General features: G+C 38.5%; 1 protein-coding gene across 1 annotated transcript in view; it reads right to left on the minus strand.

The window, feature by feature from the left end:
- poc1a (POC1 centriolar protein A) overlaps window positions 1-27,685 on the minus strand; it is a 42,028-nt gene that overhangs the window by 5,284 nt on the left and 9,059 nt on the right. Inside the window, exons 8-10 of the mRNA XM_053315831.1 lie at window positions 22,891-22,959; window positions 22,511-22,654; window positions 5,339-5,602 (exon numbers count right to left, since the gene is read on the minus strand). Of these exons, the coding sequence (XP_053171806.1) occupies window positions 5,339-5,602; window positions 22,511-22,654; window positions 22,891-22,959 (477 nt within the window). The remainder of the gene's footprint in view (window positions 1-5,338; window positions 5,603-22,510; window positions 22,655-22,890; window positions 22,960-27,685) is intronic.

Raw genomic sequence — 27,685 nt, forward strand, 5'->3', positions numbered from 1 at the left:
AAATGTTTGTATTGTGACCCTATACACAAACAAGAGACATTCTCTTCAGGTAAAACTTTCACTTAAAATGCTTCCTCAATCCAAAAAAAGTGTTTGTTAGTAAATTTTGTGCAAATGTACAACACAGCCAAGTTTCTATATTACTGTAAATTAACTGACTGTTTCATTTCACAACAACTCAAAGAGGAATTAGATGAAATGAGCTGGATGCAACCTCCAGACAATTTGTTGGGTTTTTTTTATTTTTATCCCACATCTTTCCTAAAAACAAATCTTAGGCTGCTTTCAATTCCTTAAAATCAGAAACACTGTGGTAAAGAACTTGATTAGTGAGCGGTTTAGTGGCCTTTAAAAATCCAGAGCCTACACTTAAATTACAGAAAAGGATTTCATCTCTTCTGAGGAACAGCTGAGAGGGGATGTACAGGACCATGTATCTTCCACTTTCTTAAAATGCTACTCGAAGCCTCAACTAAAGCTGCTCTTACTGGAATATCAATTCACTGGACAGGTCCATATGTTTCTCTCTCTCACAAGCACACACACACCCACACACACACACACATGCACACACACCCACAGACACACAGGAGTTGGGTGCTGGGTACTTTGGGGGAATTACAGGCTATGCATGGTTGTGTATTCTGCACTGCTGCACTCTAGATGGACACTAACAAATGTTGTTTCAAGTGTTCATGAAACGCTTTCTGCTACAGATTTCCCCCATGAGCCACATCAGAGAAAGTTCACAAAATCTCCTCTTAGTGAACTGCAGCTTAATGATCCATTAGGGAGGAGCATCAAACTAATTCCATCTTGGATAATTTGAATTAGAAGATGAAATTGAGAGAGGGCGATTCTTCATTTAAGATTCTGCTTAATTAAGAGGGACAGTGTGAAAGAAAGGGATAATAGTGTAGTGCAGACTGAGTATTGAGTCAGATGATGAATCATAAGAGAGAGAGGGAGAGGAGAAAGAAAAGGGTATGAGGGTTGAAGACTAGGGAAGGGGGCAGACAAGTGAAAAGCAGCTAACACAGCAAACTGTGGCTTTGGAAGCTTCAGTCTCATGTTGAATAATTCATCGTCTTCTCTCTCGGTCTCCTCAACTATTAGAGTTACAAAGAGCTGTAATAGTGAAAAACAATGCTGTGGAAAAGATGCATAACGGAGCAGCAATATAGTGCAGAAATAAATAATGTCACTTTGTCTAGCCTAATCTACAGAGGATTAGCTGTGGTAATTAAAGCCTCCATATTCGCCAAAGTTGAATAGAAATGAGAACAAGAGCATTGGACTATTTCTAGTCACACCTTGCTGCCTTGTACACAGAGCCTGTATTTTAGGGAATAACACACATCATATGTTATACTCAGTCTATATTAACAAAAAACAGACTTTAGGTTGTAGGCATATTCTACATTATGCAGCCATTGTTGTGCTTTACAAACTACTGTTTCCTTAGCATATATGATATAACTATTCAAGGTTCCAGGAGTCTGAATGAGTTTTTATTTACTGGGTTATTTTTTTTACAAGCTGTGTATGAAACAGAAGTTGAGGTACAGGTCACTTGTATGGGTGAAGGATTTATATTCCTGGTACTGTACTGGTCAGGAATCTTGTTGAAGTCTCTATCCCCACATTTCCTATCTCTATCTACTGCCACCATCTAAGTTAAAAAAAAAAAAACAGATAACATTTGCATCCATATTGAAGCGACATTACTGGAAGTCACTACAAAGACACATGGGAAGAACAAAGCGTTTTCCAACACTGAGACAGCTTTGAGATTAAATATTGCTATAGGTGGTTGGAAATGTGCATCTACTGTATACAGTAAGTAAAGACACCTTACAGAAACCACTGTAAATGATTTCCTTGCAATCATCTCAGGATCTAAGACATCACTAATGTTTCCACTGCTGAAGAACAAAACCCAACAATAAAAGAGCCGGAGAATAAAACCAGACGGTCCATCTGGTATCAGGGCTGGGGTACAGTGGGCTTGAAAGGAATAGGTTGGCACCACCCCCCTGGGAGGGGTTAGCTAGCTGCCTGTCTGCTTTGGGCCAATATTAAATGCTCCCACATGCTGGAAGGAGAGCCAGGGAGAAACCTTTGACAGAAACACACACATACAAGTAGTGTTTCTGTGTCTCTGCAAGGCCATTAAGCATTTATGCTTACTATCAGTGAGTGAGGCAGATTGCTGCCTCTGCTCATATATGAATGATGTATTTTCCTCAGGGCGCATTCACAACCTCCAGCTAAAACCACACACACACAGACACACACACACAGAGACACGCATACACACACACACACACATGTATACTTAAGTTACTTTTGGGGTATTTACACAGACTTACATTCACTTACTGGAGACTTATCTTAACTCTAACCATAATCATATACTTGCCTATACCTAACCCTTACTCTAACCTTAACCACTGACCCAAAAATCAGTGTCTTACTAATTGGAGACATGGTTTTTGTCTCCAGTTGTGCAAGCTGTCCTGATGTTGGTCCCTGAAAGTGACTTAAGTCATACCCTCACACACCAAACCATCATGTGCTCTCTATCCTCCTCCCCATTCTAATCCTCCCATCTCTGTATCCTCTTATCGTCGTGCTGCCTGACTGTTTTCATCTACCTCTCCCTCCTCACCTTACTCTCGACCTCTTCTACCCCTTCAGTCTGATTTTGTTTCTCTCAACTGCTTCTTTTTACCCTCAGAACATTTTCTTTAGGTCAGTTGTCACCTTAAATAAATGATGTGTTGTACCTAAAGAAAGCTTCTTGCCCTAGTCTTTTAACTGAATGTTTGTACCAAGGAGAAGAAAGAAAACGTTGTGAATCTGTAACTTTAAGTGCTAATACATTTTGAATACAGAAATGGCATATTACTTCTCATACCAACAAAAAGTAGAATTTTAATTCAAAATGCACACATCCTCAATGAAATACAGTACAAAGGAAAGCACAAATCAACTCCACAACAAGCTGAAAGAGATGTGCAGCGATTAGAGGATAATCTACTTTGCTAGTAGAAAAATGTTGAAAATAAAAGTTTAATGTGATTACTCTAGGAGTGCAAGGAAATTAAAACTTCATTGCTTCTAGTACCTGACATCCACTGCTACACATTTCCCATTAAGAGTGTTCAATGGAAGACTTTTAATCATCTGTAGAAAGTGTTATAAATCAGTTACAACAACATAACTGTGAGGAAAAACCACAAAAATAGATAGTGTGCGTAAATCACTATCAGATGGGTGTCAGGACGGTAAAATAAAAATGATAATGGTGACATATGAAAAACTGAAGCAAATAGTCAGTCTAAATTATGAAGTTTGGTTTACAGAAAGCAGAGCTTCAAATGTTTATCTCTGCTCTTAAACAGTAACTCTCAGAATCCATCACTAATCACATCAATGAAACTGAAAAAAAAAAAAAATTAAAAAAGGAAATGTTTAGTAATAAGCAGACCTTCAGATCTTAACTGGTTGCTGTTCTTTCTGTTTTTGTTCAAGAATCTATTTTTAGTCCTACAGGCTCTGGTTTGGTGTGGCTTCAAACTGTGTCTGGCCTTCACCAGTCACTGAAGCACTCACACTGTGAGTGGAGCCTAACTGAATACAGCCAGCATGCTGTGTGGATGTGCATGTGTGTGTGTGTGTGTGTGTGTGTCTGTGTGTATGTGTATGTGTATGTATGTATATATATATATTTATATACGTATTCCAAAATGACAATGCCAGGGTTCATCTGGCTCAAATTGTAAAAGAGTGGTTCAGGGAGCATGAGACATTATTTTCACACAAGGATTGTCCACCACAGAGTCCAGACCTTCACCCCATTGAGAATCTTTGGGATGTGCTGGAGAAGGCTTTGCGCAGTGGTCCAACTCTCCCATCATCAATACAAAATCTTAGTGAAAAATGAATGCAACACTGGACGGAAATAAATCTTGTGACATTGCAGAAGCTTATCGAAAGAATGCCACAGCGAATGCTTGCCGTAATCAAAGCTAAAGATGGTCCAACGAAATATTAGAGGGTGTGACCTTTTTTTTGGTGGCGACTTTTCTTTTGGCCAGGCAGTGTATATATATATATATATAAAGATATTCAAAATTAGATATAAAAACTGTCTTCTCTTTTGAGGACATAAATAGGAAGTTCTTGTTTAAATTTAGTTAACCAGTTAAGTCACATCTCTTCATGAGCCTCATGGTCATGAGTGTCAGCAACATGAGTTGATAAAGAATAAGATAAAAATATAACTTTCTATTTCAATAAAATTGATTACACACTACTGTTCTTCTCACCCAAAAACTGTGCCAGTAACAAAATTAAAGCACATATGTTTGTCTCAGTGGAATTTAGTTCAGTTTGCTAGTACACTGGTGTGTGTATGTGTATGATGCATGTTTGAGGGTCACTTCACCCAAATTGCAAAGAAATACTTTTCTCAACTCACCCCTAGTAGGGTGTAGCCACGCAGAAAGGTAAAGTCCCTCTCCAGTAAAAATATATTTTATTTCTTGGTCTTTCAGTCAGATATTTGAGCTTCACAGTAAAGAATGATGTATGTGCAGAGTTTGACAGGTTTCTCTGTGCTCACCTTAAATCAGAGTTTAAGGTGTGAACTTACAAGCATGATTTGTGACATCTCTATTTTAGAGCCAATTTTGGTTTAGTGTGCAATTTATGTGATATGGAAACTTAAAGCCACCAGTGCACACACACTGAGAATGGACTTCAGAGGGAAGTTGGTGACTTATTATGCCCAGCAGTTAAACTTGTGAAATGAAAAATATTTGCAAATTAGACTATCTGTTTTAAATGAGGGAGAAAGAGTGATGTAATTTTGTGGGAAAACTGTCAGACACAAATTATTAGTCAAACCATAGTGGTGTCATGTGTTCAAGCATGTCTGGAGGGGATCTTTAAAAGTTGTGTTTGCTGCTCTAGATGTATCATGTGCACTGTGCTTTCTGCTGCTCTAATACAATGGAGGTGTGTGAATAGCCTCAATGTTTCCTATCATCTGTAGAGAATAAACTGCAAATGGAATAAACTAATCTAACTATACTTGTAGTGAATAAAATCAGAGTAGTTAAGTCTGTAGGCCAGTCTAATGTGGTACCATGCAGCGTGGAAGAGGTTGTTCTTTTGTAATCATTTTGTGTCTGTGTTGCTTAAACCATCTCTGACCTGCAGGTTGAAAAGTAAAGGAAGCTTTTGTTCTGAGCTGTGCGAGTGGGCGGCAGCACAGCCAAAGAACGGTACATGCTGTTTGCCATTAAAGATTAGCACAACTTCTGCTTACCTGAGTGAGAATATCCAGTTGACCTATAATGTGTTCCAGCGTGCTGGCTAGACCAGGGGGTGCCCCTCCATCTGAGGCGTGGGACTGTGCTTGAACTTGGGGTGAGCCCTGGGTCTGTGTCTGGTAGGTGGAGGAGGAACTGCTGGGGTCTCTGCAGGTTTGGCGATGAGTCGCTCTGCTGTGGCTGGCACTGCGACTGTAGCTCTGAGTCGGGACAGCAGTCTGGGAGTCCTCTCTGTTATAAAGGCCGGTCGGTTCAGAGGCCTAAAAACATAAAAAGACATAACAAGCATTTCAAAACTTAGATGGTGTCTCACAAGCTTCATACACAATATGATAGCAACAGGAGGACTTCTCATTTGTAAAGGGGTGGGTCATCATTATATAGTTTAGTAACTATGTGTTCCTGTACTTTTGATGATATATGAGTGTACAATCTATGAAGAAATGGTTTTAACAATGAAACTAGAGCCCGACTGATAAATTGGTCAGCCAGTGTTCTTCAGACAATATTGACCTATCACAGATATAACAGTATTGGAGTATTGTTGATCAATATGTGCTTTTTTCCCCTCTTAATTTATATAGGCAGGATTTTATGTACATCTGATCCTTTTTCTTAATTCAAGTTTGAATTAAGAAAGTGAAGTTTACTGTTTCACTGCACTGATGTCCTTTTATAAAATCAAATCTATTGTAAGACCATATAGTATCATGCCTTTATTACATATCTTTGTCACAAGTGTTTGATAGCCACATTTGAGGTATTATTCATTGATGTGATTATTTAGGGAAGAAGAAAAGGCTATTTCCAGCATTAAAAATAATATTCATATACAAAGCCAAAGAAATACATTTTGCCAAATGATTATGTGTATGCAGATATATCCAAAACTACACATTATTATTAGAGAAGCATATGATATAGAAAGAGATTCTGATAAGCTAGGTCTGGACTCTTCAGTGTTCTTTTTATCACGTAACTGACTAGTTCAACCAACAACTTCATCACTATAAACGTCTTCATTTGTCTTATATTTTGCTTTAGAATGTAACAACACAGTCATAACTTCAAACTTGCACATGTAAACCAATCAACATTGAATGAGTTTTATTTCAGTAAAGATGTGGGTAACAATGGCTTCAGATGGAATAAAAAAGAGGGAAACTGTTGACTCTCTCTTTCTCACACACATCGCTAGTCAGTCTGTCTGTGATATGATTAATTCAATGAGACATAAACACATGAAGGTCAGTGACCACATTTCTCCATCACCATGTTTTTGACTAAAAACAGTGCACACATCTCTAGTGTTTCTTTTTTGGTTTTGTTTTTCTGTCTTTCTTTGCTGCCGGTGTTTCAGGACAACATCTTTTCTTCATCTCAGCATGGGAGAAAACAACAGTTTTTCTCGTCACCACGCAACATGAAATCTATTCACACTCTGCTAAACATGTTCAAGCCTGCGCTGTCAAATAGGGTTTTTCCATTAGCCTGGGTCGGTCCACTTTAGCCAGTGGCGAGCTACACTGCTGCAGTCCTGCTCGCTGGCAGGGCCGACCGTGGCGAACCTGTGACGACCCCCCTTTTCCCCTTCAAACAAGGGATGTGTTGCAGACTCAACATGTGAGTCTGTTCTGGAGATCAGAGAGAAAGCTGTCTTTTCAAGTATCTGTGAGTTCAGCTCTCAGAGCTTCTTACTGAATATCTGTGGTCTGAAGTTTAACTTCTCTCCTACTTTCAGATATGTTTTATTTTACTGTTTCCTGATTGCTTTCAGACATATTGGAGCTGTGTTAAGTTACTGCTGATGAAAACCCAGCTTCATATATTAAACGTTTTTAAATGACAAAATATTTCGAGTCTTTGTGAAGAATTATAGTGAATTAAATATGTTCAAAACCAGATTAGTAGAGCTTTGTTAGCGGCGTGTATATATATATATGGAGATATTTGGAGCAAATTTTTCAGTTATAATAATTCTTGTAGGAAAAGTAAAAGCGTAAACAGCCACACCGAGTTTGATAAATTTCCTCTAGATAACAGACTCTTACTGAATTTTCTGCAAACCAGCACACCTCCAACAGGTAAACAACTTATTTTACCTCACCGTGCTACGTAATGGAAAACACTGGCAGCTTGCCAACTCGCCTAAAGTGCTCCCGGCATGGCTGTTTCTAAATGAAGCCAGATGAGCTAAACCGTCAGCTGTAGGTAACACATTCTGCCACAATGAAACCTGGACCTTTGTACACGTACAGTGGACTGTGACATGTCCCTCTGTAGGACTTCTTTGTGATCCAGTGTCATCTTTCATCAGCTCTGAGAAGATTGTGCTTACATATTCTTTAAAATATGTAAATCTTTATCTAATAAATTATACAGTGTGGCAAATTTTAGCCAGTAACAAATAACTAAATATTATAACATTCTTTGGGTTTAGTGAAGCTAGCTCTGCAAGAGAGCCTAATATGTGAAAATGAGAATCCACAGCCAGAATCAATTGCATGCTGAGGAAGAAAATGGGTTCCGATACTACTCAGGTTAAACTCTTTGTAAAACATGAATGAATACAGCAAATGGAAGCCATTTATTATTAAATGTATTTTTAAATAGAACAGTATAAAGTAGTGCAACAGCAACTTAACTAATAAATATAGGAATAATTATTCAAAAACAATTAAAGTACAGCCATTATGTACTAAAATAAATAAATAGTGCAGTATTTAACAATAGTGCAACACCAACCTATAAAGTTAACATAAAAAAAAATACAAATCAAAAGAGCAGCAGCTACACAGTAAACAAAAAAATACTTTAAAACAAGTAGGCTACACATTGCAGTAGCATTTTAGCAATTTAGTATTGCTCATAATTTTAAGAGCAATCTTTATTGGTTTATTTCTAATAAATGACGTGGTATCGGATCAGTGCCTGGACTCCAGTACTCACCGATAGCGATGCCAGCATTTTTGGCAGTATCGGAGGCATTTCCAATACTTGTATCGGAATCGGAACAACTCTAATCTTGATAGAGTAAATGCAGCTTTGATGCTCTGCAAATAAGAATGTCCATTATCATCAGTTCACAATATATTGCAGTTCACAAAAGGTCAAACAAGAAACATTCATAATAAGATGTCATGAATCTTAGACAACTGAGTCGACAGGACAACGTATCATTTTGTTTTAAATTTTGGAGCAAAACTTGAGTCACAATATCAGAATAGGGTAAGGTAGATTATTTTACAGAAGCTTCGGGTCAACAGCTATCCATCGTAACTATCTTTGGAATCTGATGAAACATTAAAACACAGTATCAGTAGGTTTCCTTATTTTGTCTTTCACTATGTGCTTAATTCTCTGTGAGAGAGTGAGTGAGAGAGAGTGAGAGAGAGAGAGAGAGAGGGAGAGAGAGAGAGCGAGAAAGAGAGAGCGAGACCCGTTCTGCTGAGCCTACAAGCTCCACCAAGACTGGATTAACTTTTGTTGAGTGTACGACTTACAGCTTTGTATTAAAACAACTGCTTAAACACACACAGACACAAAGCACTGGTCCCATATGAACATGGACATGCTCATACAGAGAAGCAGAGGCAAACATGGACTTCATATTCACTTGGTGACACACACACACACACACACACACACACACACACACACACACACACACACACACACACACACACACCTTTTAAACTGAATATGAATAATACAAATGAATAATACAAGACATTTCATGACATTTTGAAAATCATTATTGCTTGGCATTTTGAAAAAAGAATAATTGATTAGTTGACAAATAGATTATGAAATAGTTAGTTACCCTATTTTCAAATGACAGCTGTAGCATTTGGTTTAAAACGTTTTTATAAATCCACATGTTGGTATACTTTTTAATTGTCTGCTCAACAATCAAACTGAAGACAAATCAGACTAAAGTATCTTATTATAACAATACCACGCTGTTTATCTTCCAGATTAGTCATAAAAAAGCAGTCCCTACTGTTTCCACTTCATTTGTAATCAAGCAGCAAAACGGTTTTATACAGTGTACCATTGTACCATTCATTTACCTCGTTACATAGCATCCTTTGCAATGTGACTTGTGTACATTTCATTGTTGATGCTGAGACAATATATTGTTTTGCAAACTCAACACATCCTGTACTGCTGCAGCCTTACGTAGGGCCAGGGAAAACCCTAATATGCAAAAGTGTACACACGCGTACGTGCACGTAAACACAATACACACAGTAACTACCCTCCTAATGAATCACCTGGAGTGGAAAAACCAACAGTGGAAAATTTCCTGAGGCCCAAATTAAACTCTTAGCCTGACATAGCCAGCCATCAATACACCCTGCAAGCTGCATGCAAAACCATTCATCACACTACACACGTGAGCAAATACACACACATTCACGCACAGAGTAATTCACCTGACTGAAATTTTCTGAGAATAAAAAGGAAAAAGTGAAAAGAAGTGAGACATGTCTAAGAAGAAATAGATTCAAACCCTTAGCGGGGTGTGACTACTTGATACAACGGACACTGAAACCTGAAAAATCCCTGCAACTACAGCTCCAACTCTCACAGTACAGCACAGAGGCAGCACTGATACACTCTGACTTGTCAAACACAGGTGTAACTCATAACATTAATGATAGCTGCATTCCTTTTAGGTGCCAAAGCTCTGCTGTCATGCATTCTGCAAGCTGGCACACTTTAAATTTAAACAAACCATCATTAAGGTTATTAGTTGCACCTGTGCTCCGACAAATCAAAAATCTCTGCCATTAGAAACATTTACTGAGGACAGTGTGAGTCAGGAAATTAGAATCACCTACTCTGCTCCAGGATTTATAATCTTATAATGTCAATATTGGTAAGTAACACTAGGCATATCAAAATCACAGTACACACAGTCACATTAACAGTGGAGAGAGAAAGATGCAATGTAGCAGCAACTATGATAATTAACATCATCTTAAAATGCTTTAACAATTAAAATTTGGTAAATTTCAGCTGTAGGTAATTATTGTTAATTGTGTGAGCTGGCAAAACAATAAAAAAAGAAACTCTTGGCTGTTATCTTGATGATAAACATATTTTATGGCAAACATTTTGACATGTCACAGTAGAAAAAGCACAGATGTAAATAATAAAATTAGTGATAGCTGAGTTCCATTTAGTTGCTTAAGAGCCATCGTTAAAATTATTAGTAACACCTGTGTTTCTCCTACCAATTATGAGTCCAAATTGTTTTTGAAAACAACCTGTGATAAGCTCTCTCTATTCCTGTGTCTTAGTGGTGTGACAGAACATAATTGATGGTACAGATTGTCCCCCAAGCTTCGATACGCAAATGAACCACGAAAGAACTGCATAATTGAATGTCTCATTGGAGACAATGTAAAACTGCTGTAGCTTCAAGTCATGGACAGACAGCATGTCACTTTTTTTTCCTTTTTTTTTGTTTTGAGGACCAATGATGAAGTGACATCTGCAGGCAAAATCCAAACACCATGGTACAATCTGAACTGTGAGTTTAGTGATCCATTGCACCCCTACAGTGTCTGTACATTTTATTCAAAGATGATTTTGTGGAATCAGAAACACCACTCTGTACAATTTGTGATGTTTGAAAAGTTTTGAGAGTATGGTGAAAAAAAGCTTGCTTTCTATGACGCAGACAATGATTGATCCACTCCAATTCGCCTATCAACCCAGGAAAGGGGTGGAGGATGCTGTGGCGACGCACCTGGAGGGTAGGAAAACACATGCACGTCTATGCTTTGCTGATTTGTCATCAGCCTTTAACTGCATGCAGCCTCATATTCTTGCTCAGAGGCTTTCAAAAATACTCAGCATTGATTTTGGAACCATATGTTGGTTAGTTGATTTTCTGACAACGAGGCAGCAGAGAACTCATGTTAATGAAAGCCTGTCTGAGACCTTGTTGTGTTCCACAGGCTCGCCCCAGGGGTGCATCTTGTCACCTCTACTGTTCATGCTAATGCAGGCTAATGACTGTAAGAGCATGTTCCAGTCAAGGTTTATAATAAAATTTGCTGATGACTCCGTGATTGTCAGCCTCTTGCAGGACCATGAGGTGGGCCATGGACTTGTCCTTGACTATTTAGCTAGATGGTGTGATGACTCTTACCTGCAACTCAATGTGTCGAAAACAAAGGACATGATTCTTGATTTCTGTAAGAATCCACCTGTTACAGCCCAAACCTTTTTCAATGGTACAGCAGTAGAAATAGTCAGTCAGTATAAATATTTAGGAACCACCCTGGACAATAAACTGTCTTTTGAGACCAACTCAGATGCCATCTGTAGAAAGGCAAATCAGAGGTTGTTTTATCTGAGGAAACTGGGGTGTTTTAATATTGACAAAAAGCTTCTTAAAATGAGCTGAGGAATGTGGTTAAACTCTGCCAAAAAACAATTGGCATTAACCTGAATGATCTTGAATATCTGTATCAAGCTAGAGTCACTCTAGGCCATTTTGGCGAATCATCTCCATCTTCTTCATGTAGAGTTTCAGCTTCTCCCATCTAAGAGAAGGTATACTTTCCCCTGTAGGGCCAAATCAAACAGGTATCTTAAATCAATTACAAGCTGTAGGCAAGCTTGTTGGGAACGTTTCACCGGTTAAACTGTGATGACTCTATGTATTTATTTATTTGTATCATTTATATTGTTATGTAAGATTCGTTGTGTTGTTGGCATGCGAGATATGCATGTTGTTACTTCTGTTGCAAACAAATTGCCCTTCAGGGACATTAAAGATTTTCAAATCAAATAAAAAATAAAAAATGAGTTGTGTCTTTACGCACATATGTTCATAAAAGACCAGCAGAGAGGAGAGTTTTCTCTGTTTTCTCATGTCAATAACAGGTAGTTGTTGAGAGTAAATGACAATAAATGACAAACTTTTAGTCACACTCTATCATTGTTTTAAGCTCAAAAGCTCTGAAATGTGAAGCAGTCTATCCTGTAAATTCATGATGCTAATGATAGATCAAACTGCTACAGTGTAGATCTGTCAACAGCAGCATTAGGGGTTGTCAGTTCAATGTCAAAGCAAGACGTGACTTACCAGGAGCGTGTCATTATTACTTTCATAATACACTAACTCAGCAGCTGCTAAATATAACGTCCCTTTAATGTCATATTTACATTGGACTTCCCCCTCCAAATATCTAGAGAAAATCTAAAGTAAGTAAATATCTAAGTAAATATAAATTAAGTAGATAATGCTAAATAATTATGAAATAAAAAGTATTTGCTTGTAAAATGCTCCTGTTAGTCTCTCAGCACCTGTCAGCATTCATTATAAATCAATTCCAAATGGTATTCTATTAATTTTTATATGTACTTCCTGTGTGCGGGGCGCTGGCTTACTAAATGCCCTTATCCATGTAAAGATATATGACAACTACTATACAAAACTACAATAATATGGACTTGGAGGAGAAAGCTATCTGACACTAGCTGTTGCCATTTAACAGGCCTAAGAGTCTAAATTGACTGTTTAAGGATAATGTATGTGTTTTATTTTACATTCATGCAAATCATCCAGACCCACCTTCTGATTTAACTCCTAACACAGATGGCATTGCTGGGGATTATACTGTGAGATTTATCCTTCTGCTATAGTAGAAATCTTTTTCTGTCTTACATTTTTAGTGTTAAAAAACCCTTTGGAGTCCTGAATTGTTCCCAAGCAAGACAGGACTGGATCATACCTTTCTTGCCATCTGAGGCTTTGATTGGCAGGGAGAAGATCCGTGTGTGTGTGTGTGTGTGTGTGTGTGTGTGTGTGTGTGTGTGTGTGTGTGTGTGTGTGTGTGTGTGTGTGTCACTATATAAACATAAGATGTAGACAAGTCATTTCACCAGCTGCTGATATCTCAGTTAATTACAGTGAAGCAAACAGTTGACAAACTGCGAGTGATGCTTTTTGATGAATGAAGCCTGTGATGTGAGTCAGCTTTGACTTATGCTTTTAGACTATACTATATCTCACACAATCAACAAGCCAGGGTGTTTCTCATTAAACCTTTTTAATAAAGCTACTTACACAGCTCCTCACTCCTCCTCATGACCCTCTCTTTGACTCTTTCTCTCACTCTTTTTATCATCTCTTACAACATTTCTTTCTCCCTGCTATTCTTTTGTCTGCCTCCATTTTCTTCCTCTTTTTGCCAGTTTCTCCTGATCCCTATATCTCTTTCGATCTCTCTCCATCTTCATGGGATGAACAGGTGTGTCTGTAATGGCTCTAAATGTTTCTCTTTTAATTATTGTCATGCTTCTGTTTTGTTTTTTGTCTCGAGTGCACTCATGTTTTCTGGGTAGCTCACATGCTCACCCTGTTTTCACACTCTCGTACCTTTCACTCTCCCTCTCTCTGCTCCTCACTGATGCTCTTTCACTCCACTAGACCATTAGGCCCTATTTAACTCATTGCTGTCTTGTCTTCAACGCTCCCTTGTCACCAGTGATAGGAATAACGGTGTTATAAATAAACGGCGTTACTAATTGTTACTTTTTCCAGTAACGAGTAATCAAATTAATTACTGTTACAACGTTGTTACCGTTACTGGCAAAGAAAATGCGGCGTTACTTCTTCAGACCTCACTGAAGCGGTTTTCGCCCCGAAAAGACGTTTCTCTCTCTCTCTCTCTCTCTCTCCCTCCCTGTCTCCCTGCCAAAGAGTGGCTGCACTTAGGGGCATAACCAAAGACAGAGTAGGGCGCAAATGAGATACAATCTCTCGGAATCTGGAGTGAGGGTGCAAGAGTGTGTGTGTGAGAGCAAAGCGTCCTGATAGGTCTGTGTTGCTGCTTATTAGACCAATCCTGGTAATTAATTACTTTGACTTGATTACTTTTGGGAGAAGTAATGAGTAACTATAATTAATTACTTTTTCAAAGTAACATGCCCAACACTGCTTGTCACACCCCCTGCCTTTCTCTCTTTTGCTTGCTCTCTATCCCCTGCTGTCAAATGCATTCAACTCTCAACATCACCTGCTATTCCATGCCATCACCTTAAAGATGCACACACGCAATCACAAACACATATTTTAGGAACGGTAGTCCCCAGTGCAATGCTCTGAGGTCTTCAATGAATCTATGCTATATTGTTTCCCATCTTATTGAGTCTTTAATCGAGGAGAGTGACCGCAAAGTTTTCTCAGCTATAGTGTAGTTACAGCGCTTTATCCACTCCTGTCGATGAATGAAATAATGATGAAGGAGATAGAAGTTCATACAGCTACTGCAGTCTCAGATCCCCTTCCCCACTGCCTAATCCACATCCTAAAGCTGAGCTGAACAGTGGTGTGTGTGTGTGCGTGTGTTTGTGTGTGTGTTGAGCTGTGAAGGGAAGCCTGCTGTGAGTGTGCAGCTCGTCTGTCTGCACACGTGAGTAGGAGAAAGACCCAGATGTGAAGCTAGAGACAGGAAGGGGAGGGGGGGGGGATTAGGGCGGATGTGATCAGAGAGCTGATCTGCCTGTCAGCAATGGTTGGCACTCACGCACATACACACACATCGATGCATCTATTCTCACACACTGAAACAGCAGCAAATAAAGATTTACTCAGCTGTGTTGAGCGGAGAGACAGCCTGACTGAACCACACACATTCTCAGTCTTTAGCTGGAGAGACCTCATTTTAAAGCTGGCTTATTGTGTTTAACAAATAGGCCTACATGTTCCTGGTATAGTGCCCATCGCTGGCAAATATCATGGAGCTTCGTATCCAAGTACATTAAAGGATCAGCATATGAAATTAGCTTCTTATGAATTCCTTGTGGATTTGATTCGGAGAGGGCAGTGGCCATGGGTGGCCTCTGCCTCTGTATGAATAAAAACAGCATTACTGTCTCATTAGTCCATTTCTTCCTGGAGAAATGAATTATAACCCAAGGCAGGACTGTGTAATACTGGATGTTCGGCATAGCAAGAAGAGATGGTTTTAACACCTAGGTCACATAAGACGATTTAGACACAGACTAGAGTGCTGAAGTGCTGCCCCCCCGCCCCCAATAATTACCATTAACTGTATTATAGAAGGGTCTTTGTTTTTATAGATGGATAATCCTTATTTATCATTTATAAGCAAAAAATATAATACAAGACTGAGATAGCCAATTTCTGTTATTGTACAATATTTTATTGGTGCCCCAGCTCCTGTTATTTTTGGTGTTTTCTTTTCTGACAGTGCAGGATACTGACTGGGAAAAAATAGTGGCACTTTAGAGATAAAACACTGATTACCTTGTTAGCATACAAATGCAGGATATCCCACAAGTCTTTGCTACAGTAGTACTATGAAAACCTCAAGGGAGCTGTTGCTGTTTAATGCTGTTCTGGACAAACAGGAAAATATTTTTAAGACATATTCCACATGTTACTTGGTAATTGACTGAGATAATGCCCATCAAATAATTTTTAGTGTGACCTATTTTTCTAACCAGATATAGGACACACTATTCTTTTAATCTGAAGTACCACACACATTATGACAAATATAAGCATTAAAAGGTGACATAACATGCTTTTTTAATTTTCTTTTTTGGAGGGGTATTTTAATTTATGTGAGTTTTTGAAAAGTCTGGCACATTGCATACAGATATGATTGTTTCAGGATATAGTAACACACAGTGCATTTTAGCTTTTGGTGATTTTCTGTCATTTATATACTGTTATAATGTCAGATGTCTGTGTTAAACATGGTCATAGTTGCCAAACTTTCGACTGCTACTGTATGTAAAATACTACCAAGTCCAAAGCCATGGCTTCGTTTATGATCTTACATCTACTTCCCCATCAAACTGATGCAGCACACAAAAGGCCATCTGTTCTGTAGCCTTTGTTGCTAAGGTTTACACTGTCCACTCATTTATGTCAGATCAGATTCGAGCTTGAACACTAACAGACTTATATCAAAAGTTTCCATTTTGAATTAAGAATGAGAAAAAGAAGTGAAATCGACTGTAGTTTGTTTACACAACCTTTGGTGCTGGCGGAAGTCTGCTGAGAGACTGCTTCCAGGAGCTGGCAAATCAGAACAGAGTGGGCTCATCAAGTGGGGGGGCTTAGAAGAGACAGGAACTAAAATGGCTTGTTTCAGACAGGGACTGAACTGAGGGGCTGCATAAAGTTGATGTATAAAATAAATAGTTTTTTTGAACTATAAATCATGCAAACATATTCCAGTAGAGTCCCAGAAACGATAGGTCCCCTTTAAAGATATTCTCAAATGCCTCAGAATAAGGAGGGAGAAACCAAGTAAACTCATACAAAGGAGGAATGGAATATGCATAAACGCATAATCTAGCTCTGCTCTGCACTTATTCATTCTTTATTAGTTGCTTAGACATCTCATTAGTGGGCCATATTAATGCCCTCTTAGGTATTACTGCTGTAACAACTTCACTTAGGTACTGTGCAAAATTAGCCATTTTGCTGCTACTTCCTTGAGTGCATGTAAAAGCCTGCACTTTATTTGCTTGGCTGAGAGTGGTTCGTCCTAGTTTTGAGCCATGAGTAATAGTATAAATTGTACATGTCTGAGATATGGTTTGGTATTGTTTTTTCAAAATATAAGGGTTTTTGGATAAGTAAGTCTTAATTAATAGGATTATAGTTTTATGATATGATATTTTATGATAAGTGTAAACACAATAATCTTGAATGTAAACACGCTGATAATATTCACATTTTCTGCATCTCTTTAATTATCTTGCAGTCCTGCTTTTGTCTGAGTGGCAGTGGTATTCATGGCTGCTTTCAGAAAGAACATCCTGTTTACTGTATTCTCCCACTCTGAAAATAAGTCAATTTATAACAGCACATTAGATCCACTTTTCCTGCATTAGAGCACCTCTCTCTGTTTTTTTCTCTCCCTTTAAAAACACATACAGCCTTTGAATACTCTTTCCAAGAGAGAAGAAAATGAATTCATTTAAGCAAGCTGGTGACATTTTTCTCCTCTCTGCTTCCTTCCAGGCGACACGTATGAGACTTGCGGCAGTTTATGATAGATGAAAGGGTCTGTATCAATAATAAATTATAAATGGCTAAATTATAAATGAAAAGGAAAATCTAGTAAGTTGGCACTTCCAGGTGCAGCTACTAGCATTACTTTGACTGCTACAACTTGCAGATGACAATTCATAAAAGGGGATGAAAGAAATGCAGGAAGTAACTTAGACTGAGGTTAAAGGTTAAAGGAGAGAGAGAGAGGTTTTGTGTGTGGCTCCATAAAGTTCCTACAGTCAACGTCCTACATTCCTACATCAAAGGTAAAAAAAAAACTAAAAAGGTGCTGCTCTACCAGGTCTGGTTCTGTCTTTTTTTCCCTCCAATCCAATATTCTGACATGAAGCTGTTTTTTAATTCATGCAATGTTTATCACATCCACAGTGTAAATCATATACACAAAACAAACCAGATGGTTAAAGGGGACATATCATGCATCTATAGTCATATCCTGTGGCTGTACTGGAATATCTTAGCATGATTTACACTTCAAAAGCTCCCAATTTATCATAAACTAGACCTTTCTGTAGCCCCTCAGTTCAGTTTCAGCCTGTTCCAGTAGCAGTCATCTTTTTGCTTATTGCTTTTGTTTGTGTTCCTGACACTTCGTAAGATTCTTAAAAACATTCTCTGATAATCTAGAGGAATGTTGTTGTTGTTGTTCAAGGAAGCAGCCAGACCTCATCAGTCACCAGCCTCATTAGTAAATGTGTTGATTATGTCATGACTGAGAAAAAGACTCCAGAGTGCCATGAAGTCTGCTAAAACTAACTATAGACAACAGATTGAGGAGCACCTTAGCAATAACACCAACCCCGTACCACATGTGGCAAATCACAGACTACAGAACCAAAACCAGCTGTGTGCCAAAATCTGACACCACGCTTGCCAAATGAGCTCAACACTTTCTATGCACGCTTTGAGGACAACAACCCAGAACCCTCTCTGAAGGGCCATAACAGCCTGTAGTAACCAAAAAATGCTTGGCAGGTGACTGGATGAACCATCACTGTCTAGTCTGAACCACTGGTGATTCATACACAGCGCATAACTTGAAACCTGTAAAGATGACTTCTCGAGTGTTGTCGTGATGTGGTGATTTCAGGAATCCAGTAGGGCTGGGCGATTAATTGAACTTTTAACCTTGATTACGATTAATGAATGATTATCTCCACCCTTGATGAACAATTATGTATTTTCACAGTTTCTTTTGTTTTGTATTTTACACTGCTGCCCTCACACATGAGTATCTTTAGGGAGTGAAAATAATGATGTTTTAAGGTGTGACGCTGTGGTTAATGTCTAGTTTACTTGATTAGAACTATGTAAAGATCATGGTTTGGGTTAAAATGATCACTGGAGACAAGTTTTCAAATTCCTTAAAGATATACAACCTTTACTGTCATGGCAACAGTGAACACCATGATTAATTAACATGAGCAAGATTAAGTCGATTAGAGTTTCTAAATGTCGGTTTCGATTATTTTTCGATTAATTGCCCAACCCTAGAATCCAGCTGCCTCCCAGGAGGATACAATCTCCACATTCATTCACCTTGCACTGAGTCACCTTGACAAATCACACAACCGTTTGAATGCTGTTCATTGATTTTAACACAGGATTCAACCCCATCACTGCACAGCACAGCCTTGGATAATGCAGGATTTCTGACCTCTTTATAATCTGTGTTTACTACACTGATAATGCTTCCTACATGAGTTGAACTAACCTGACTAGACAACAAGTTATTCAGCTGCCATAAACCACAGACTGAAATGATTTGGTTCACAGGGTAAAAATCAAATACATGTACCATCGATTAAGTCTTGTCCATACATGCTTTTTAGAGGATAAAGAGCCCACACAAACACCAGAGTCAAACATTACATTTCTTAATCAAGCAAATGTAAAGTATTGCTTTTCCATTACTTCTGAAGCTTCAGACTGCTGAAAAACCATATTTCCAAATGAATGGGTTCAATAGGGTTATACAAGAACAGTAGTTCTCAGAAGAAGAGAATACATTTCATACATTGCACTAATCATGTCTCTTCACATGGTCCAGCTGCCCATTTTCAAATCACCCTTTGAGGCAAGTCTGTAATAACGCCTGTCGAGTGGGAGAGCTTTTAAAATCCATTTACCACCCTGTATCACAGCAGCAAGAGACAGAGTCATAGAAGAAAAAAAAGCCCTGAAGGGTCCATAGATGGCATTCGGAAAACAGGTGTTAAAAGGATATTGAAAGTAATGCGCCTACATTGTTCAAGTCGATGTGAAGCAGATGTTAGGAATAATTGCCCTCACACAGCGGCGGCTGCTTAAACACTTGGTTCAGAATACTTTTTGCCATCATTGGGCCTAAGATGACTCTGAAAGCTTTCAAGAAAGGTGGGGAAAAAAACAATCTATAGACCAACATCTAATTCAGTTGTCTGCCATTGTTGCGTTGCTATGGGAATGTTTTCTGGGAAATGTACCTAAATCTGTCGTAAATGTTCAGTTTAATCATTCTAACTACTATATATATATATAACTGCATCCATATAGCTTCTTGATAACTGCAGTATATTAAAAGTTACCTAACATTTCTTATCTGCATCAATTCTGTTAATCTTTTATTCGTCTTTTCAAAAGTAAACTAACTTAAAAGTCAAAAGAATTTTAAGTTTGAGTATTATGACTAGTACCAGTTTTATATCACAGCACTTCCTTTTTTTTCACCTGTGAGATACATTTGCTTATTATGAGTACTGCAATATTCTGGATTGCCTATAAAATGTGAAGGTCTGGCAGCATCACTATGGGTGGATCTCAACCTTACAACAGTATAATCAATAAGAGAAAGGAGAGAAAGAGAGGTTGTGTGTGTGTGTGTGTGTGTGTGTGTGTGTGTGTGTGTGTGTGTGTGTGTGTGTGTGTGTGTGTGTGTGAGAGAGAGATCCTTGGCTGTGCCCTTGTTGATGTAAGTAACACTATTGCAGTCAAAGGGTTGAAATCCAAACCATTCCCTGAGGTTCCCCAGCCAGCCTATGACTCCTTGTCCCCTTTGTGTGTGAGTATGCAAGAGAGACATCTGACAAGGTCTTTTAATATTTAAACATCACTAATGCACTGCTATCTTTCTTTGTTTTGTTTCTGATCATTTAACTTTGGGTCAACTCTTTCAGCTCTTCTGCCTTCAGTGGTGTTGAAGGAAGGCAAGAAGAAGGCACACACTGACTTTCCTTAGCTTTGTGTAAGGTACGCTAAAGTGAGAGAGAACAATGAAAAAAAGGACTGCACGTTAATTAATATTTTGAACAGAGAAAACCTCTGAACCAACATGGATGACAAATCTTAAAAGTGTGTAGAGGGATGGTCATTTGAACATTTACATTACCGTGAAAACTGTGCCACTCGATTTGCCGGCGAGGTGATTCGATGATCAAAATATTCACAATACTACTGAATGGAGATTGTGGTGAAACTGTTTTGCACTAGTGCTGCAATGATTAGTTGCTTGATTGATTAGTTGATGGACAGAAGATTAACTGTCGACTATTTTTATAATCAAACAGCCACTGGATTTAAACCCACTGACCAGCTGGTGCCCTTCTGTGTGGAATATGCAAGTTCTCTCCAGGTACTTCAGCTTCCTCCCACAGACAAAAAACATGCAGGTTTGGTTAATTGGTGATTCTAAATTGCCCGTGGGTGTGAATATGAGTGTGAATGGTTGTCTGTCTCTACACATTAGCCCTGTGACTGACTGGCAACCTGTCAAGGGTGTACCCTGCCTCTCGCTCAACATTCGCTGGTTCAAGACCAGGCTTTTTACTGTACTTTTACTGTAAATGTAATGTAATGATTTTGAAATTTTTGAAAATAACAATATGACCTACTGCATTTTTCGTATCAAAGTGTAATATTTGTTAGAGGTGAAATATGTGTCAAAACACCATTTAAAATCAAGTACTGTTGTGCTGCAGCGATGTCCACACCTACACATTATATTCTACAGAATATTATATCCCACAAACAACACACCATAACTATTTTAATTTTGATAATATGATTCAGCCCAGTATTGTTGCCCCAGTATATGCCACCAAATATGATTGTATGGGACAACAACAAAAAACAACCCATGATCATGAGGAATTCTGGAAATGCCATATGAGGAGTAAGTCAGCCCAATGTGCACAGGCAGTATTACAACTGTAAGTTGTAGCTTTAAAACATCTAGCAAAAAACATTAGTTGATCACTGCTTATTGTTTTTTTTTATATTTTCAGGATGTAAATCTGAGCAAAAGGTGGAGGAAAAAATCCTCTGCATCAAAGTGTAGATGCAGGACTAAGTAGGTATTTCTTGCCCTGCATGAGCAATACGAGTGTAGCTTTGGGCCAAAATGCAGACTTCAAAGGAAGGATATGCATGAAGGAACTAAGCCAGCTGTACTAGCAACATGAAATAAGAGGCATCTGTACATGTATATGTGTTTCTGTGTATTTTTGTGATATTTTTGGCGCATATATTTGTGTGTAGACTTCCAGTTAGTGTTTTCTAAGAAAAATAGCTTTTATAACATTTTGGAACCTTTATGAGCACCTCTCTTAATCCACCCTTCCCACAAATTTTAAGAATACCAAAATCATCACTGTGTAGTTTACTCCCTCTAAAACCATAACAATTGTAGACACACAGGTTTTTCCATTTCTACAAGGTTGAGGTAATCCATGGGCTGCAAATCAAAGTTCCAGATGATCACATGGTGCTCTAATCAACCTCGAACATCTTGAAACAGCAAAATCAACTGAAATGAGTGTTGCTGTTCTATTAGAAGGTGAAGCCAGACAAAGCTTACGTTTAAACCATCATAACCAAGCTTTTTGCACATCTTATACACATTATAGGTCCTGAACAGTGTGCATTCACATATTTGTTCCCTGAGGACCATAAAGTTAGGTTTGAAGGTGGAGAAAAAATGTATGTGATGGTGCGTGTCTGGATCTCTAAGATTAAAATAGGAGTGTGTCTGTAAGGGTGCAAAGAACCTACAGAAAACTCTGGATCTAAATGAAACAGTTTGCTGTGTTTATCTCCCGCTGTCTGAACTAACCTGGTCGTGGAGCTCAGATGGATGTGAGTTAAAGGAGGGATGAGTTGTGGAGCTGGCTGGTGGGACCTGCAGGTTGGGGGCAGTGGAGCGTTGCACCTTGACATTGTCACCACACTCATCAAAGTTGCTCTTCCATACCATCACCTATAGGTTAAATATAAATTATTACATATTCCAAACTTGCACTCCAAAGTCAAATTACCAACAATCTTACACACACAAAAAAAAACCTATATAAACCTCTTGATTTTTATCGGTTCTTAGCATTTTTTCAGGAGTCTTATTATAACCATGAATAAAGCATGTGGTCTTTAACACAAGAACACTAATGAGAAAATCAATAGGCTACGTCATATTAAATCTTTAGAATCAGTCTTCACCTGTTCATCAGATCCTCCAGAGGCAAAGTACTCTCCTGTCCTGGAAAAGGCCACACAGGTTACTGGACCCTGGAGTAAGAGAAAGAGGAACAGAAAGATGGCATTAAATGGCGATAAATGGGATCATATTCTAATTGTGTCTTCCCTAAAATTGCCTTATATTCCTAACAACAACCAGCATTGTGTAAACTGTTTGCTCAAGTTGTAGAGAAATGTAATCATGTAGTATAGTCACTGTTTCTATGAAATATTGTATTTTCAAAAAACTGTCAATAAAGTCAAGATTCCTGAAACAGGAAAAGATGAAATTTTCTCTTAGGTGGTCAACTGAGAAGTTCTATATTAGATGGCAGCCTCTACTCTCCCATTTTGAAAAAATACCTAAAACTCCCATCACTTAGATCATTTGTTTTCATCTGGACACTTACACTAGCACAATGATTCAAGAAACCAGAAAGACTTGCCAACTGTATGCTTTGTACACTTTGCATGCATTGACACATTTGCCCATTAGATTGGACCAATTTGTGGGGTGAGGGTGGGAGTGGGTGGTGAGGTTGTAGTGGGTTTTTGTATGTGTTTTTTATGTGTATGTGTATGTGTGTGTGTGTGTGTGTGTGTGTGTGAGATCTTTTGTTGTATGTTAGTTCTACACAATCTGTCAATCTATTGGATACTATGCATCAGTGAGGAATGTTTACGTGATTATGGTGCGATTTAAATTATTCTGATAGCATACTGTATATTTTTGTTTGTGTAAAAATTTAATGGTGACAATCTGTTGCTTTGAAACCATTCCTTCATTTTTATATCCCACACACAGTGGCTTTAAATAATTTGAATAATTAAATATTCGTCTTCTGCCAAGCAATATATCTGCAGTGAAAGAGTGGGTATTGATGTAAAAACATGTAAACACTATGCAATTTATCCTAAAAAACTGAAAATACACATATAAAAGTATGTCTTTCAAACATGCTGACCTGATCAAGGAGTTCAGAGAGCAACAGGTTAGCGAGTGTGACAGATGCCCTCAAATATGAGAGTGCAATGAAGCAATTAAGGGCAAACACAACTTTAACTAGCTAACTTACCAATGTGGCAAACATCTCCATGCAAATTCAACGTTCACACTGGTGACATTAACTTTACCATAACTTGCAAGCTGCAAAATATCAGGCGTTCACAAATATCCAGATCAACAAGACCAATGAATAAAAAAACAAACAAATAATTTTAGTTTGCATGTTCTGTCAGCTAATGAATTATTCCATTACTTTTCCTGATGTTTTAAGTTTTTGCTGTGGTATCATTTCAGTATTGGTATTGAGATATTAAGGCAGGTATCATATCAAAGTCATCATTTTGGTATTGGTGGAAAGAACAATGTGGGAGAGCAATCAATAACAGAAAGCTGAGACTCAGGTGGGCTGAGGTCACACACTGATCAGAGCCAAGAAGGATCACCTGGGGACGTCAGGACTTTGGCACGCTCTATGTGCGTGTGTGAAACTGAAGCACAGAGACAATCCAGGTTCTTAAATTCAGAAATCACGCTCTCTCTTGGTTTATTCTTTTCTTTCCACAATATCTCAGAATGGGGTCAACACTTACGGACTGAGCCCTCTGACTGCGTTCAAAGAGAAGATGGAGGGGAGGGCAAACAAAAGAAGGGAAAAGAAATGGACAGGGAGGCTGCTGGGAGGAAAAAAAAAAGAACTGTGTCCTGTGGCTGGCACCCAGACAGGCTGGTTTGGGTGAGGAATGGTTTCCCAGAAGCACCTGAGAGAAGCAGACAGTGTCACTATGGCAACGCGACGGCCTGACAGACAGCATGTTCTGTCTCTGCTCTGACTAATGCCTGCTGCCAGGCTGGCACTTGCCATGGCCAGACACACACACACACACACACACACACAGACACAGACACACACACACACACACACACACACACACACACACACACACACACACAGGGTGAGTCTGAGTCTGACAGGGCAATGAACCTAACTGGCACATTTTATATGCTGATAAATTAACAGGGGTTTCAGAAACCAGACAGGCCCCACATGGTGCTGTCCATAAAGTCCTGACTAATAAAAACGATTACATGCTTGTACTGGTTTTATTTTGTGCACTGCATATTTTTAGTTAGTTAGTTTTAGTTGACATCTTTGTTGATGCGGTGAAATATTTCTAAAATGTTTCAGGTGGGACACATTTTTGTAGTCATGTACCGCACGATATACATCAAATACCGTTTCTTTGTCTGTGGTGCAATAAAATGTAACGACACAATTGAATAAAGCTTCAATAATAATAAAGATTTTCTACAACAGTAAACAAACGTTGCAGTACAGATGTTGCCAATTCAAGTTAAGAAGTGAGGTATAGAGACGTCCTCTTGACTTTGATGTCATACATACACCTCGCAATGTCGCCACCATTTGATGTTGCTCCATACTTCCTGTCTATCTCTACAGTCAACTGTCAAATAAAGAAAAAAAAGTCTCCCCAAAAAAACACAGACAAAGACAAAATGGATACAGATTTTAAAGAAAGAGTCAGTGATTCTAATCCAATACACTTTTTGTCAAATTCAGCAAATATCCCCTCATGGTCCACAGCTGTATGTTCTGTGTGTGTTCATCCACAGCTCTGGCTCTGTAAATGTTCAGTTCACATAGAAAGTATTTTCATATTGATTTTTAGTCTGTTTCTTTCACTTCAATGTAAGTGTAATCTGAGCAGGAAACAGTTTACATCACTGCACGCCGTATATGTGTTTTTGAACTTATTGAGTACTGAGCACCAGCACGTACGAGTCAATAAATATAAACACTGCAGAGTTCTTCCTGTGGAGCCGACATGTAAACTATTTTGGTTCAGTAAATTTCTGCTGTCTGGCTGCTGTCCTCTCAGGTCACCAGGAGCTGCAGCTGACAGACGGCTGCTTCTGTGGACAGAGACGCTGAACGTAGGTCGAGTGAGAAGTGAGGATAGACTGTTGTGCTCAAATGAGATGACATTTTTTTTCCACTTGTGATAATGTGTGAGAGGAACAGAAGTGACTCTTCAGCTGACGCATCGCTCTGGATTCTGCCATATTTCTCTTTTGGTTGTTGCCTTGGCAATGCTCGTCCATGAATTTGGGGGGTGGCGCTTCTGAAGAGCACGAAGAGAGGGGTGTATTTGTTTGGGTGTTTAGTTCAAATATCAACAACCTTTCTCCAGAATGACTGACTCTATCTTAAAAATTAAGCCCTAGTATGAGATCAGTACTCGCTACTAGCTGGGACTGTGGGTTTATAGATGAGGATTGCTATGAGGAATGATTCTCCATTTTTCTCCTTCTTTACAGTCGATTTCTCTCACAATAGGTTTTAGGGTGTATAAAAGGTCTACATTTGACACCTGACAAAGGCACACAGACTATTTAGCCTGAACCCAGGGAAAAAAAACATTTCTGCCCTTTTTTTTTCTCTGCCATCTCCTTTGTAGTGGGGGCAATAGATAAGGCATAGTGGCTACAGTCATAATGCAGGTGAAATTATGCAGCCTTTTTCCCCCATAACAAATTAAACTGCTATAAAACAGTGAGGAACGTTTACTGAGTGTCACACACATTAAGAAATCTTCTTTTCATTAGATTTAGTAGCATCTAGTGGTGAGATAGCGGATTGCGACTGAATGAATACCCCTTCCCCTTCGTTTTCAGGCATGTAGGAGAATCTATGGTGGCCGCAAAAAAAGTAAAATTCTATCTTTAGATCCAGTGTTTTGTTTATCCGTTCTGTACTACTGCAGAAGCATGGCGGTGCAACATGGCAGACTTAATGGAAGAGGACCCTCTCCCTATGTCGATATAAAGGGCTCATTCTAAGGTAACGAAAAGATACAAATTCTTATTTTCAAATTATTTTTATTAATTATAACATAATTATGAATATTATACTTAATTTATACCAAGTCCATTTTTCTAGATGCCACTAAATTCTGCACACTGCACCTTTAAGCCATTTATAAACTGTATTAAGTAGGAGTGTGACGATACACTCAGCTCATGAGACGAGACGAGGCACGATATTGGGTTCACGAGGTCGACACAAGACGAGATTTTAACTATACTTTTAAGAAAACTTCAATGAGGAAATATATGACTGTTATTTTATTTGAAATTCACGAAATTAAAATGATGCAGGTGCATTTTGAAATGTTTTAACTAATCATCTTGTAATGAATCACTTCAGTTCTACTTTCTAAATATATAATTATCATATGCAGTATGCAGCACTGTAAAAGGTTTCCCCATATAGATAGACATTTTATAGATCATTTTGGTATTTATGGAAATAACAACCATAAATACAAAAGTTAGATACAACCATTTGTAGCTGCACATGCACAAGTTTTTAGGAAATGTGTCTGGTGAGCAAATTTTAGGAATCAGTGCCTTAATCACCTTAATGAAATCAATAGCAGAACTTTGTATCCCATCACACGCATGCACCATACATGTGTGTTCTCATGCACTAATACAAGATACAAACATAACAGGGACCTGCTGTTAAAAACATTACTCCATACCGCTCATAGTTTTAAAACAAACACCACATGGTTCCTTTAATAAATGCAAAAAGTGGCATCAGGGTCCATTATTTTGAACATCTAAGATCAAGTCTCATCTGACATTATGTCCAACTCTATGATCTGTTTCAAGCAGGGGTGCATTAAACTATGGAAGAGAACAACCATCTCATCTGTTTCATGGGGTCTTTAAGAGCTAAAGTGATCT

The sequence above is a fragment of the Scomber japonicus genome, chromosome 3 (assembly GCF_027409825.1).
Source record: "Scomber japonicus isolate fScoJap1 chromosome 3, fScoJap1.pri, whole genome shotgun sequence".
Classification (NCBI taxonomy): domain Eukaryota; kingdom Metazoa; phylum Chordata; class Actinopteri; order Scombriformes; family Scombridae; genus Scomber; species Scomber japonicus.